At 34.2% G+C, this 16,020-nt stretch overlaps 3 protein-coding genes across 3 annotated transcripts; 2 read left to right on the top strand and 1 right to left on the bottom strand.

Annotated features, from left to right (window-relative positions):
• Positions 1-12: 12 nt before the first annotated feature.
• LOC132724427 (carbohydrate sulfotransferase 14-like) lies at positions 13-1,159 on the bottom strand. The gene has a single exon (XM_060709286.1). It carries the CDS (start codon positions 1,125-1,127, stop codon positions 51-53), a length of 1,077 nt encoding a protein of 358 aa, XP_060565269.1. The 5' UTR covers positions 1,128-1,159; the 3' UTR covers positions 13-50.
• A 6,566-nt stretch (positions 1,160-7,725) lies between these two features.
• Positions 7,726-8,769, top strand: LOC132724424 (galanin receptor type 2-like). Its single transcript, XM_060709284.1, has one exon. It carries the CDS (start codon positions 7,726-7,728, stop codon positions 8,767-8,769), a length of 1,044 nt encoding a protein of 347 aa, XP_060565267.1.
• Positions 8,770-11,856: 3,087 nt separating this feature from the next.
• LOC132724432 (cytidine deaminase-like) lies at positions 11,857-15,647 on the top strand. Its single transcript, XM_060709291.1, has 5 exons — positions 11,857-11,969; positions 13,494-13,616; positions 14,341-14,452; positions 15,190-15,247; positions 15,468-15,647. The coding sequence occupies exons 1-5, from the start codon at positions 11,960-11,962 to the stop codon at positions 15,579-15,581; spliced, it is 417 nt and encodes a 138-aa protein (XP_060565274.1). The 5' UTR covers positions 11,857-11,959; the 3' UTR covers positions 15,582-15,647.
• Positions 15,648-16,020: the final 373 nt, after the last annotated feature.

Genomic DNA, 16,020 nt, shown 5'->3' on the forward strand with positions numbered 1-16,020 from the left:
ATCAGACAGATGGTTACACAACTCAGTATCAGACAGGTGGAATTAAGTGGTTAATGAGGAGCAATTGTAGAATAATTAAACATTTTAAAATCGAATTTGTAAATGTCAACAATTTGTGTCAAAGTTTCATTTCTTATTTTCTTGTATGCGTCTACTAACGCTTTATAACGTTGTCGTTTCATTTCTGATGACGTCATTTTATTTCTTTTTATAGCAGCAAGTATAACTTCTGAGACATAAGATGTGTTGTCATACTGACCGCTACTATTAAACAGTTTTCTCGGAAACTTAATTGTAACTTTCAAGTACCCTTGTATTTTAAAAGCGGTCCATATTCTTTGTATTAATTTTTGGCCACACACACATGTTCCATTTTTCGTTATCTTATTTCTATTGAGGACTGTTTGGACGATTCCTGGTATAGTTGTTTCAATTTTGAGTTCATGTAACGCTGATAGAATCGTGTCAAGCTTTTCATCAGGTACACTGAAAGCTTTCAATGCCTGCTCTACGTCTTTTGAAAAGCTTTCTTGTTTCACAAGTATATAAGCGCTTACATCACACGGACGACATAGATTATAAATTGGTGCCCAGTGGCGATTTAATGTCTGTCCCATTTCCACTTTAAGAATGATAAAATCCAAGAACTCCTTAAATGTGATGTCATCAGGACACAATTTGTTTACCCATGTCGGCCTAAGCTGCAGAATATTTTTGTTGACATCGTCATCTAAAAACAAATATGATCTGTCTATGAACGCTGAAAACAGACGACTAAACGGGTCACGTGACACAATGACGGACAGAGATTTTTTTCTTACATGACTCTCTATCTTTACAGTAAATTTATTTGCCAAATAGTGAACAAGCGTTCTTCCTTCCGAAAAAAGTTCTTCTGTATTTTCCACTCCGTTCTCTAAAATGTTAAAGATTTGCATCCAAAATGTCGATCCTGACTTTGTCACCTTACAATATGTAAAGTTGTAAGTTGGTGAATAGTAGTAAAAAGTACTGTTTTTACCTTTGTATATAGGATTCCGAAATATGTCTTTTTCTTTGCAAACTTTGTTGATTCTATTTATTCTCCGACTTTGCTCTGATGGATATATTTGATTGAGATAAGTCATTTTTTCAGTTGTGCTAAAGCTTTGTGCTTGAAGTTTTTTGTTCAAACGTGTCGATGTTACTTTCTGAATGAGATCTATAGTTTATATAAGAAGCAATAGAAACAAGTTAAAAACAAGATAAAGTGTTATTGACATAACGGGACTGGAAATATTTTTTCAAAATCAATGTTCCATTTTATGCAGTTCAATAACTTGTGTGCAAATGTTCAGATCATTCGCTCATTATGTTTTTCCAGAACTCTTATTGTGAAATAAAAAGCGCTGAAACGCTTTTCACAGAATAGCATAATTAAGCATAATTAAGTGAAATTCTTTTTAAAAGAGAATTTTTTTAAAAAGCTTTACTAAAAACGGATTCCTAATTCCTAGGACTTTATAACCTATATCAGGCAAAAGACGCAAGAACAATCCTACTTAGGACTTAGGAGAAGAATTTCATAAGACATGTTGTCTTTCATTCTAATCCTGTTTTTTAAGAATATTTGAATTGCTCTCTGTATATTGTGAATTATAATATTGTATATATTCTGAGAAATAAAATATGTTTAAACTAAACTTACGAAAACAAAAAGAAAAAGATGAAAATCTGAGTATCAAAAAAGATAAAGAAAAAAACCCTTTCATGTCCAGCCCCAACCCTAACTTTAACCTCTCACCCTTGCAGTGGATTATGCAGTATTACAAAATCACACAAAATTATCACTACGCTTGTATGCATATCTTCAAGTCAACAAATCTTGAAACAATCACTTTGAACTCAAAATCATCTTTAACAAATAAACAACAGAATAATTGATAAAAAAAATCCTCATTCCACCATAGCGTCGTGATAATAAGTAAAACTTTCTATATAAAGCATTCACGTTTTTAGATAAATTAATATATAAATCGTTCGATAAAGGCTGATTATTATTGTGATAAAGTTTGAAATGAAAAAAGTAACCTTGAGTGAAATTCAACGTTCCGCTGTATTCCAACAAAAAACAAGCTAGGAACGTGACTAACACCGCGGCACCAACAACCACACGTGTCCTAATATCATACTGCAACAGGATAAAAATTATTCTTTCTTATAATTTTAAAACTATTAGTTAGTCATTTATTTTCATCCATCAAATATATATATATTGGTAATAAAGTTCTAAAGAACAAAATATTATTATCTATCATATAAATGTTTATGAATCACAAAGAACTTTAGCCGCATTTATTCTTAAAGCAGCATTGTTTTTTACATTTGCTGAAATACTTATGGAAAGTATGCCTATTATAGACCTATCCACTTTGAACATAGAAATTTTGATAATAATGTAATTTTTTTGCTATAAGAACTTTATTTGACAAAATAAACAATTGCAATAAACTTACTCACAAGTTAGGACACTGCTCTATCCATATTCAATATACTATCAGACATGTTTTTGTATTCTAAATATATTAAAAGTTTATACATGCACGTATTTTAAGACTCATAATGTATATACTACTTAATATATCTTTGTTATACACCAGATGCTCATTCGTCATATACATCTAACACTTTCACAGTTTTTCTAATCTATTTCTACAAGGTCATGCTAAAATTTATTGCATTGGCATGATGATGCTTTATGTGCAATTTTCAACACATGTTCCTTATCTACAATTTTATTCAATATTTACATACATTTTCTCAGTTTCAGTAGTAGAATGAATGTGTCGATATTGTAAGTTTTACTTTATGCAGACGATATTGTTATTATCACTGAAAATGAAACTGATTTACAGGATATATTAAACCACCTAAATGATTGGTGCCTCATAAACGGAAGTTTGTAAATGCCAGTTAAAGTAATGTTAAGCACTTTAGACCAAAGGCTGTGCCTAGATCTGAATATGTTTTTAAATGTGGTATATCAGTAATTGAGTATGCTTGTAAGTACATGTATCTTGGTAGTATGTTAAACCCCTATCACACGAGGGCAGCGTAAAGAAAACTTCAAAACGCCGAGGTGAGCGCAGTAAGATCGCAAACTTTGCCGAAGCATCGTAGTAGCATCGCATAGAAAGCCGACCGATGGCGCGCATTTTTAGCATGCTCAAAACAAACGCCGTCACTCGGCGTTCTGATAAGAGTGCTGTGGGATCGCAGTAAGGGCGTCATAGCAACTCAGTAGCATCTTTTACAACGTAACAGAAGCGCCGTAAAAGCGCAGGAGGATCGCCGAATAAACACCGTGTCTATCCACAGCGCTTGTACGGAGATTGTGCGGCGTCTCTGCTGCGCTTATACTGCGTGTGTATGGCGCTTTAACGGAGCTTTATATTTCTAAAACTCTCTTAATTCGACTTCACGGCACTGTCACGGCGACCATTGCGCTCTCATGGCGATTCTACTGCGTTTTTCTGAAATTGCAGACTACTGTCCAGTAGAATCCCAACTTAGGACCACCCGGAATTAAGACCACCCTTCTATTAAGACCACTTTTTAAAGAACGGAATTTTCTGTTCTTTATGTTAATGGTAACATGATCCACAATTAAGACCAACCCATTAATACGCTTTTAATACCACCAGTTTCAGTCCCAATTCCAGTAAATACCTATTAAGAGCACAGTTTGTTGTAATTCATCTGCTTGAATTCTCTAAAGCATGACATTATTCAGAGTGAGTAATCGCTGGTATATGGTATATGAATCATGCTTTCAGCGCAGTGTGAGCGCCGTGTGAGCAGCGTGAACGCGCAGTGGAAGCTCATAGAACGCACCAGAAGGGCAGTCCGAACGCAAACAATCGCCATTTAAAACGCCGTAAGAACGCACTACATGCCGTGGAAGCTCCGTAACAACGCCATGATCGCCGTAAGGACGTCGTGAAGACGCCGTGAAGTCTCCATGTCATCAAACATATTAGTTTTTCCTTGCGATCTCGCAGCGCTTTGTTAATATCTACGTCACATAACAAGCGGGGACCGGCCGATATAGAGGGACCGATTGGACACCGTTGATAATTTTAGATCGGAAAGAACATTTCAATCATGTCCGGAAAGAAATGGGTGGTCTTTCAACCTCTGTGGTCCGCTAGTTATTCGGACGGATTCCGAAGTGTATTCACCCGATCACCCGGAGAAAACACTTGGCATCTTCTTTCTGGACACCGATCGATATTCTTAAGTGAATCGGCAGAGTATCGTACGGTAATTGTCCGATTGCCTTCCGTTATCCGGTCGGTTTTAGAGCCATCGTACAGTGACTGTAAAGTATACGGGCAAAAGCCGTACGATATCCGGCAGGCTGTCGGACGGTATTCGTATGGTATGTTCTCCCTCTTTCCTGCTGTTCTTCATGTTCCAACTTTTGCTAGTTTTCTCCTTTGTGTTCTGGGTTAACTTGCTCTCTTCCCCAGACTTATGTCTCACCTTTCTTTACTGGCTGTTTTGCATATTACACCTTGAAATCAAAGTTTCCGATAAAAGATTGTAAATGGAACTTGTAAACGTTCCAAAAACACCTGACTGTGTGAAAACGCAGAACTTTAATGAGAGAGTATATGTGAGCAATTAATTTTTCTTATTCTCGACATCGGTTTCCCGTACAAGCGAGTCCTCCAGAAGAGTATTAGTCGTTTTAGATTTCTTAGGACAGCGCAAGATACAGATACAGCAAGAAGCCCAAATTTAGAAAAATATGTAAAACAAGCTTAACAAGAAAAGACGGAGTTCAATAATAAAGAAAACCCGACACAATCCAGCATCACGGGACCGCCGTTAAGGAGCCCAGCAAGATACCAAAGAAACCACGAGAGTGCACAAGGCAACGCCAAGAAGCTTCTTCTTCTTATGCAATCCAAGCACTTATATAAAGCACTAATACACGTTGGACCTCAATTTTAAGTCTCGACCAAAATAGTTTACAGAAATTTTAGTTGGCAAGCCCCGGAATCGAAACCACAATGTCGAGATTACAAGTCTAGCGATTTTGCCGAATGCACTTTGCAGACTGGATAACGAGAGAATAGTATTAGGTGATGGTATTTGTGATTTCCCCTCCGGATCACCTCAGTAAGCGCAGTTCAGCCACGGCGGCATCGTTCCTTTACAGTCTGTCAAGCACGTATACAGAAATAATCTTCTTCACTTTAATAAGGAATTGATAACTGCACGAAAGTGAACTGCACCGTCCGAGAATTTAACACGGGTCGCCTAGTTCACAGTTTAACGGTTAACCTGTCGTAAGATCTGTTTAATACTCCAAACGCTCCTTCGGGGCAACTTAAGACCCATACGTGCAGCATACTGCGTCTATCCGGATTCCAGCCGGTTACCTGCCGAGTCTCCTTCGATGACCGCTCGGATATCGCTCGAAAACTGGAGGATTATTTGGCGCTCAAGATGTGAAAATTTTCACCTACATGTAACCGATATCAAAAGGAGTCCGGCCGGGTATCAGAGGGTATTTCACCGTGTCTGCTGCGGTGAGCTGGCGAGGTACCGGATGCCGCAAGAAAATAACTCCGCGCTAAAATTCTCCGATTACTCGTACGGTGTCTCACCGGTGACTTGACACCGGAGGGTCACCGGGCGGAGACCTTAAAAATTTGATAATTTCAGCCCGTTCAGACATCGGTACCCCATCGTTAACCTAATCGGAGTGTAATGTGACGCAGGCTTAAATTTAACAACGCCGTACAAACGCAGTAAAAGCGCAGTCTAGTGCGACAGGGCCTTTTGATGAATTCTTAGATTATAATGGTTTAGCTAAATATGTTGCACAAAGTGCTGGTCGTGCCCTGGGACTCCTCACTACTAAATTTAAGAATTCCAGCGATTTTCCTTTCGAGGTATATACAAAACTTTATGATGCTTGTCATATGGTACATCTGTCTGGGGAACAAAGCAAGCTTCATGCATTAATTCGGTTCGTCATAGAGCAATGAAGTTTTTCCTCGGCACGGGCAAGAACACTCTAAATGTTGCTGTACCAGGTGAATGGGTTGGATTCATCATTAATTATCATTATTGATCAATGGAAAGCTTTTTGTAATCATGTTGTTTAAATTATGGTATGTATGGGGTAAATAAATGTATATTTGTATCGGCATTGGATAAAGGAAATACTATAACTAAATACTTAATACTAGAAGTCAAGTACAATATTCTTGTGAACGTTTATAAATCAAAGTATTTGCTGAATAATCATAGCAAAAACTTGTTTTTCAGAATACATTCCATGCTGCACTACATTGCTATATACATACTGTTCGGGATTTTTTTAGAATTATCCGTTACCATGATGATAATTGACAAAAAAATCTAAAATATATTATTTCAGGCCATTTGAAAATATGGGATAATTTAATATTTAAAAAACTTATTTGCTACAAAGGATAAACTTTTTCTATTCATTTTACTCGCACCATCGTTTATTTTAATAATTACAATAATTGTTTAACAAAACACTGCATATCCTTCTCCTATCGGTATATTTAATAATAATATGCTACTGTATAAAAAATTCTTTGTTGTTATTAATATATCATTAAATTTTGCCCGAACAAACAAGTTTTGAGGTTTTTCTTGTCTTACGTATTTGGGTGACAGTCGTAAATCAAGAGAATTTTTAAAACATCCATTTCATTGTTTTCCTTTGCCAATTATATGAAATTAACGGATTGAAGACAACTGTACGTATGTCAAGTGACATTCAAGCAGAAAATGATACAATGACTTTGTTAATCCAAAATTGATGGGAATTAACAGCCAGGCCTGCTCATCTGTGAAGTCTTGACAGGCTCTTTAATCTTCGCAGTTTTTATCTTGATATCCCCAAAACTGATATGAGCCGTGTCATGACAAAACCAACATAATGGGTTTGCGACCAGCATGGATCCAGACCAGCCTGCGCATCCGCGCAGTCTGATCAGGATCCATGCTGTTCGCTTACAAACCCTATTACAAGTTGAGAAACTGATAGCGAACAGCATGGATCCTGATCAGACTGCGCGGATGCGCAGGCTGGTCTGGATCCATGCTGGTCGCAAACCCATTATGTTGGTTTTGTCGTGACACGGCTCAATTATAAAGGACAGTTCAAAAAATTCAGTACAAGTAAAGTTAAGCTGTAGTTTGGTCTAAAGCTGAACAGTGACATTTAGATGAGTTTATCAAGTGATGGAATAAATGCATGTTTGTGACGGAAGTCGTGCTGCCTGGGAACTCTCAAATTAATACAGATGTTGATCAACACTTCTCAATGACGTGAGTCAATAATAGCGTTTACAGGAAATATTGAATAACAATTGTACGGTGTTGTCCCAGTGCAGTTGAAAAACAATCATTTTCTAAGGTATGCGCAACGGAAGTGACAAATGAAAAATGCTCAGCAAACAGAGTGACATATCGCATTCTATTCTGCGAGAGTTGATGATATTTAGATTGATGAAAGTAATTGTAGAGTATAATTGATTAGATATGATTATTAAGCTGGACAGTGATATAAAAGAAAGCCACACTTAAGTGGCCGGACAGAATACAACAAACTCTGGTACAGTAAATTGTGATTCAAAATAAAACTTGTTTTCAAAACTGAATGGAATTCACATGCATGTATTGTGGAAAAACATGTCAAACTCTACAAATGGATCACGACGAAGTGACCTTGGATTTATTGCTGACCAGCTTGACCTTTATGCACCGCCAATTTTAATTTTGATTGGAGTAACATGTAACAGTCTGGTTATAGTAATCATGAGAACCCGTTATTTTAGTAATGTGTCAACATCACTTTACATGTGTTTTAATGCAATCGTTGATAATATTACACTTCTCGTAGCATTCCCCTTGCACTGGCTTCACGTGAGTTTTCCTGAGCTGATTTATAGAGGAGATTATGAAGATTACATATGCAAAGTAACATATTTCATAGGAGTGAGTACGAGTAATATGGGTATTGTTCTCACAGCGGCAATGACATTGGAGCGAGCTGTAGCTATAAAGTTTCCTCTTAAAGCTCCAAGTCTCTGTACGAAACGGAAGGCTAAATACGTCATGCTGGGACTTGTGATGTTTGTAGCATTAAAGGATATTCATTACCTTCTAAAGTCAAAAATGGTTCCTAAAGATTTTTTAGCATATCTTTGTGAAATTGACATAACTAATAACATACTGCGGGTGTATGTGAACAGAGTTTGGCCCATTTCTCAGAACATATTTTTATTTCTATCCTTCTTCGTAATAATCTTTAGTAATTTGATAATAACGAAAAGTGTTCGCGATGCTGACAAGGCCGCTTTCACTCTTCAATCTGAAGATATGAACGGCAGAAATATCAGAGCAACAAGTAATGGTCTTCATAGAAAGTCGTCCAAGTCACGACAGCTTACTGTAATGTTGATACTGGACTCTGTCACGATCATGGTATGTACGCTACCGCTTGCATTATACGACATTATTCGGCCAGATTTCGTCGATGCTGATGTCGGACATATTGTATTTTGTGTGATATTCTACCTTGTGTATGTAAACAGATGCGCTAACTTTTTCCTGTATTGCATTACGGGATCAAGGTTTCGTCAAGCGCTAAGGAGCATTTGCTGCGGTCGCCGTTTTGGAAGAAAAGACTCGATTTATTACATTCACCAGACAAGGGAGTCAATGTATCATTGAAAATGAATTATGAATCAAACTTCTATCATCTTTAAAGGTGGCTTATGTAGATTTTTTTTAAATATAAGTGTATAAATATGTAATTGTATGATTAAGATATACTTTTTATATTTTTTTTCCAAAAGGAATACAATAAAATAAAAGTTCGCGTCATTTATGTGTTCGTATACAAATAAATATCGACCATTTTGGTTGTATTGTATTAGTCACATTACTTCATTTTATTGTAGCTTCATTTTGTCATTCATTAACTTTTGAAAATCGTAAGAATATTGTCTGTTGAATAATACGCAGGGGGTTTAATGAAATATCCATGTATATAATGTTTAAGATCATACTGTGGCATATAATGTTCCAATTTTAGTGCATAAAATTAAAGCATTTGCTTTGGTATCATATGCCGTTTTATTATAATATTAGAAATTATTGTATTCAGTCCATGCTATCAACAAGCTGACAGATGTAGTTAGAAGCAGACAAGTGTAACTTAAGCGGTTTGTTAAGAAAGTGTACTTTGACGACCTTATTTAGTAATGAGTAGTTGAGTAAGCTCCCTTTAATTACAATTAATTTCCTCTAGACATTTCCAAGAAGTTTTGTTATTACAAACTAATTCACAGTATCTTCTTATTTGTTCTCACAGAAAGAACATGAGATTTTTAATAAATAATTTTGATGTCTGCTTTTTTTCTTCATATAGCTTAAAATTTTCAACATTGTAATTTAACCTTTTTGTGTTTCACTGAAATGCCATTAGGGGTCGTAATTCTTGAATGAGGTTTGATATATTTTATATATTGTTAGCTCGGAACAATTAGAATTTTATAAAACTCGTACTTGCTGTCTATCATGTTATTTACCTTTATCCATAACTTCGACAGATCATTCTATTACATGTATATACATCAATGAGAAATGTATCACAGTACTAGTGCCACCGATTTTGTAAATACAATAAACATGTGTTCTGTGACATCAAAAGTGAACTCAGTTTTCTAACCCGGCGAATAAATAAGAGTTTGTAATATGTTAAGTTACCAGATCAATACATTGAAGAGCTATAAATATTCATCAGCAATTATGATATGATGTGATATGATATCTAATAAAAGTGCCATAATAAAATTGATGTTTGAGATATTTTTTAATTATACATTTTATCATTTGATCATTGATAAAACTGATATGTTCATTAATTCATAATTCGTTTATGTACTCTTTCAGTGTAACTGTGTAATTGTAAACATACGATGCAAATTTCCCATATGGTTTGAACATGAAAATAATTCTCGATATTGCCCGAGAGATGATTTTGTGAAAGATTTATCTTTTTTATTGATTTCGTTCACTGAGTTATTGCACGAAACTAGGTACAGGCGTCTTATTCGGGAACTCAAAATGGAAACTTGAATAATTTAGTTTTTCCTGTAAATAAGAAAGTATGACTATTTCAATAATATTTGTATATATTTATCACCCTCTACTTACGTGTAAGTGATACCGTAGTAAGAAAAGAAAGATAAACTTTTCGCTAATAGAGTTAAAATATTCAAAATGGCAATTAAATGCTGATGCCAATATATTGCTTAAATGATATGTGTTATTTAAAACATAGCATCTAAAATAAAATGAATTTTTTCAAACATTTTCATACAATATAAGAAGTCTTTCACTGGATTAAATATGATAAATAACATTTGTTAATGATACCGTAATACTATGGTCTTAGATAAGGCCGACATTGTGTCAATAATTGAGTAAATTTTATACATTAACTATACACTAAAATACTCCTGAACGAACTGATTCAAACAACAATTCATAAAATTTTAAGCCTGTAAATATGCATGTAGAAAAGTCCATATACTTTTGTTAAGGTACAAAAAGCAGTTTTCGCTGTCGAGTTTGCACCGCAAAAATGTCACCACTCTATTCCTTAAAAGTTAATTTTGAAGCACAAAGTGGTGATAATTTACCTCCTTGTAATTTCCACGGAGTATTAGCCAAATATATGATTTTTGAGCCGCAAGTAGGACACCGTACACCTAAACGTACAGTAACCAGTGGCAGTACTAAAGGAGGTTAGCCTAGTGTGAGTGATTTTTTAGAAAAAAAAATCTTGTTCTTTCCAAATTGTTCTGCAAAAGTGCAAAATGATCTATTTCTAAAGACAATCTCTAGGTTTAGATAAAAATAAAAAAATAGCCCCGAACACTCCCAGAACAACTGCATTAGCAAATGTAAGTTGGACAAGTAATATGTAATTCTTGTGTTAAAGACATAAAAGGATCAATCTGATATTTCTGAGCAACGATTAAACAAGGTTAACCACTTACTAAGACATATACAGTGAAGATTCACGATAAATTAAGTTACTTGAATCTTGTTCATAACACGTATATACAATAACTAAACTATAATTAAATTGCTCTATCATTAACTAGGCCAATCTAAATATGAAACAAAATGTTTTAATAAGTGAATTTCCATTATTAAAATACTCTCTCAAGTCATAAAATGCAATTTGAGCCGCGTCATGACAAAACCAACATAATGGGTTTGCGACCAGCATGGATCCAGACCAGCCTGCGCATCCGCGCAGTCTGATCAGGATCCATGCTGTTTGCTTACAAACCCTAACAAGTAGAGAAACTGATAGCGAACAGCATGGATCCTGATCAGACTGCGCCGATGCGCAGTCTGGTCTGGATCCATGCTGGTCGCAAACCCATTATGTTGGTTTTGTCGTGACACGGCTCATTTCTCAATTGAAACATGTTAAATTACGTGTTTCGTGTTTGAGGGAGAATTAGAATTAGATTATCGAAGAATGGCAACGATGTGAATGCACAAAAAAGCATACAAGAAATTTTAAAATGAACTTCATCAAATAATGCTGACAATGCAATTGTGTAGGAAATGAGGTTTGCAGTATTCAAGAGCATGTGTTAAAAATAATGCAAATTATACATTATCTTTACTAGTAGTTGTTTTATCATTACAAACTTATGTCTTACACATTCACTCGTGCCAGTGGTTTTGAATACATTAACTGTTAGTATAAGTACTCATAATGGCATGATCAAATCACTTTTAAATTGTCACGTCGTTGTATAAAGAGTGAATTTGGTATGTAATAAGACATTTTCGACAATCTAAATATAGTGCAGACGACAAAATTTGTCAAGCAATGGATCAAGGTATTGTGATGATAGATGTTCAAGATTTAAAAATTCTGTGCGGCTTAAATTATTTCAATATTTAGTTTGAAGCATATCAAAAAATGATATCAATTTCAGGTTTGTACTGTTTATCATTTAGTGTACATTGTCAAGCAAGACAACTTCATTTATCAATTTTCGTCTTTCGTGTAGTCTTATTAAAGCAATATTTTGTTGTATTTTAAGAATCATATTTGTAGCAATTGTTCACATGCGCACGAAAGACAACGCTACACTATTTTGACATATTTTTGTTATAAATAATAACCTTATATATGACAAAGATGAATAATGTTAAATATTGCAGTAAAAACGTTCTGAATAGTAATTTGAAAATTGTAAGAAATTTGTTTTTCTTGCATAACCATTCTGCGACTTTTACAATAAAAATATAGGACGTAATTCAGGAACTGATCCATAAATCCACACATTTTGTATAGAAAGGTTACTTTAGCTACTTATAAATTTACTGAAAAATAAAAACATTACTAAAAATTCATCGTCATGTTCATCGTCAATTTATTTGACAAATGATTTTGTGTTAAATACCACAAGAAAGTGTGTTTACCTTTTACTTATAAGGCCGGTTTAAGTTTAATGAATCACTTTAGTTTTAAAAAATAAATACTGTGGTATGAAGATCATCTGGCTCACATTTTACTTCGTTAAAGAATGAACACATTAGAAAATTATAATAAAATTATTTAAAAGACATCTTATTTTTGAAATTTTATGTTTTAAATAACAGTAGATAAAATGCTTGTCGGGATTGGCGTATTTCATTTGTTTTAATTTTATTTATCGAGCGTTTATGCATTTAAAATTTATCAGTTCATGGTCCACGTCCCCCCAGCACCGGCTTATGAAGAATGCTACAATTTTACATGAATATGATAAAATTCTGAATTTACAAAACATCCGTAGATGTGTTCCATATTATCTGGGATGTACTATATGTATCGTATGTTCCAGATATTATCGAGCCTTCAATGTCATACGTTAATGCCATTCCATGAAAAAGAGACTTTTAGTCAAAAGGTAAAAGAGCAGAACAAATTGAAAAGGAATTAGAGGTTATTAAGTCTGCATATTACCGACAAGATATTAAAATACTTATTTAAAAAGCGGGCAAAAAGGGTTATCTGACAGAAAAAAAATGTTGTACGATCTTTAAGAATAAAAAATGTAAGATATGTGTTTGTATGAACGGGTCAATGTTCTTACAGCCTCCCCGTGCAACGCTGATTCAGCAATAAGATAAGAAAATGGACACCTTAAGAACGCCAAAAAACAGCAAAATTAAGAATGCCGCAGACTAGGACTTATTGAGCATGTTCATACACGTTAGTAGTGGTTACAGGCCACTGTCCATGCCTCGAGCACCAATTCAACTTTCTATAAGTATTTTTTTTTAAATTATATTATGACAATATAATCGAGTTTCTGTATGCATTCTTTAGTACATTGCCAAACTAGGTGCCTGTTGTTTTATATTTGATTTAGACAAGATAGATATAGATGGGTTGGTGAAAGCAAGTCACGAAGCCAGAAGAATGGCTTATTCCCCATACACCAAGTTCCATGTTGGAGCGGCGCTTCTGTGCGAAGATGGTACTGTTATAAAAGGTAAAATATTTTTGAAAAATAAATGTATGATACATAATATGAAATGAAATATTCATGCTATATATATTTCTATTTACTGAAATTACTTGGATTATATGAATGTACAAGAATATAAAATATAAACTGCTTTTATCAAATATGGTAAATTTATTTTCTTCTTTTTATTTTCATCTTAAATTTGTTCTTAAAAACAATTGAAGTTTTAGTATGATTTTTATTGTGGAATGGAAGAAATTGGATAGCATAGCGAATTAAAATGATTATAATTAAAACATCAGCATGGTAAACTCTCCATATATTTTGCACAAAAGTTAAGAATAGTTTGTAAATAATTAGTATTAAAACATTTGATGCCCCTATCTCATTTTACAAAATCTGACAGTTTTTCTTGCCCCACCTTCTTCTTATATGAAGTTATCAAATAAGGAGACTATTAGATAAGTGATACTTTTCTACAGATAATGAAAACGTAATAAATATTAATGTTGTTGTTTAAAACTAATGTTTAAAACCAATACAAATGTTAAACTTTAATTGTCAATATCTTTTCCAAACAAGATGGTAAACTTTTGTATGTTTTGTATTTATGTCAGTTTAATAATATAAAGTTTTAAAGGCCTTTTGAAAAAGTGTCAATTATACATTTAATACTTTAAGTATAGTATAAAACTTATGACAAAAACTATATATAACACTACACTTATCTGTAAATATTTTGATTTAGGTTGTAATGTAGAAAACGTATCTCATGGTTTAACTATTTGTGCGGAGAGAACAGCTATTGTCAAAGCTGTGTCACAGGGACACAGAAAGTTTCTAGCCATTGCCGTTGCAAGGTATAAAGGATATGTTTCTAATAAGTTTATTACATGCCGCCCGGCTAGCTCACTAGGTGGAGCGCTGGACTATGAATCGGGCGACCCAGGTCGATTCCCGAACGGTGCAGGTCACCACTTTCGTTGAGATTGATTTACGGTCAACCGCACTGTACTTGTGCTCTGGCATGTATGAGTTCCTTGCGAAATGAAGGCAAATAGTAATGGTAACGGCTTGACAGCTAATCAGGAATGATGTGGTAGCTGAACTGTGCTCTAGTAAAATGTGGCTTCCTCTCACGAGGAGGGTAAACTACTACTACCATCACCACCACCATGGCTTTTATTTTTCAGCCAAACTTTGAATGAAAGTTTACGTTGATAATTTGTTAAAGCTCTTATGGAAAAAAGAAGACACAGTGTCACTGCCAAATGCCGTAATTAGAATAATATAATTTTGTATCTCTCTGTAAATTTTACAAATGTAAAAACTATCCGTTGGCTAGCTGAAGCAATTTGTACGCAAGTAAAACTATATGTTGGCTAGGTGGATAAGAATGGCTTTCTCGAACGAGGACAGCTTATAAATGTCCAAATACCGGGATCCTAATCCACGGAGATATGAGAATATTCAAAATCAGTGTAAATACTATTGGTATCCTACTTATTGCAGTGCTGGCATGAGTAATCTGTAAAACAAATATTTTTATAAATTCCATATATTCTGTTATGAGAAATATTATTATAATCAATTTCAGTGATATGTTGAACTCATTTATCACGCCATGTGGTGCTTGCCGACAGTTTATGATAGAGGTATAGTATATTTCCAGAATATTATCTTATTTGCTTTAAAGTTCATTATGTGCTCAAATAGATCATTCGTAGACATGTATTAAAATTTTTGCTTGAATTACATCTGTACTTAATCTTTATAGAACTACTTTAATTGTCTTTACGATTAACACTTTACATGTTTTAGTAAGAAAATGGTATTTTGGTTTTGCTTATAGAATAAAAGCAATTTATTTTACAGTTTGGTTCAAATTGGGACGTTTTTATGACAAAGCCAGATTTCACATACACGAGATTGAAAGCAGGGGAGCTTTTACAATTTAGCAAGTGTACTTATACTGTACAAGCAGACTGAAAACAGATCACAAATTATTTGTATTGTTTCTAGTGCATTTATCTCAATTAACTGAGGCTTATAATCTAAAAATTACAAGTTCTTACCTCAGAAACTGTTTGAATATTCATTGTTTATGTATACTTTGTGGTTGTCATTTCAGAAAGTATTTATCTGAACGTTTTAATATGTACATTTTAATACTTTATGACTGTGTGAAATAAACCAATACAAATGAAATAAACCGTTTCAAGTTCTTCACAATTTAGAAAAAAAACCTTATGTGTTTGCAAAAAAAAAACACAACACTAAGGCAAACAATGAAGAACAAATTATGTAAGCGGTGCAACTCCAATTCCATATAGATTGCGTGATAGATCTTAATGACTGGCTGATTTTCCTGGCTGAATTACGTTAGTTACTGCATTCAATAATGAAAATGAAGTAGTCCTTTTATTGT

Source organism: Ruditapes philippinarum, unplaced genomic scaffold (assembly GCF_026571515.1).
Source record: "Ruditapes philippinarum isolate M1 unplaced genomic scaffold, ASM2657151v2 ctg1654_1_1_1_1, whole genome shotgun sequence".
Classification (NCBI taxonomy): domain Eukaryota; kingdom Metazoa; phylum Mollusca; class Bivalvia; order Venerida; family Veneridae; genus Ruditapes; species Ruditapes philippinarum.

Bases quoted from the DNA above. Each gene is read 5' to 3' on its own strand.
- LOC132724427 (XM_060709286.1), bottom strand. From the start codon at position 1,127: ATGACTTATCTCAATCAAATATATCCATCAGAGCAAAGTCGGAGAATA.
- LOC132724424 (XM_060709284.1), top strand. From the start codon at position 7,726: ATGTCAAACTCTACAAATGGATCACGACGAAGTGACCTTGGATTTATT.
- LOC132724432 (XM_060709291.1), top strand. The intron at 13,617-14,340 runs GTAAAATATTTT...ATTTTGATTTAG, and splicing joins AGATGGTACTGTTATAAAAG to GTTGTAATGTAGAAAACGTA. The intron at 15,248-15,467 runs GTATAGTATATT...TTTATTTTACAG, and splicing joins GCCGACAGTTTATGATAGAG to TTTGGTTCAAATTGGGACGT.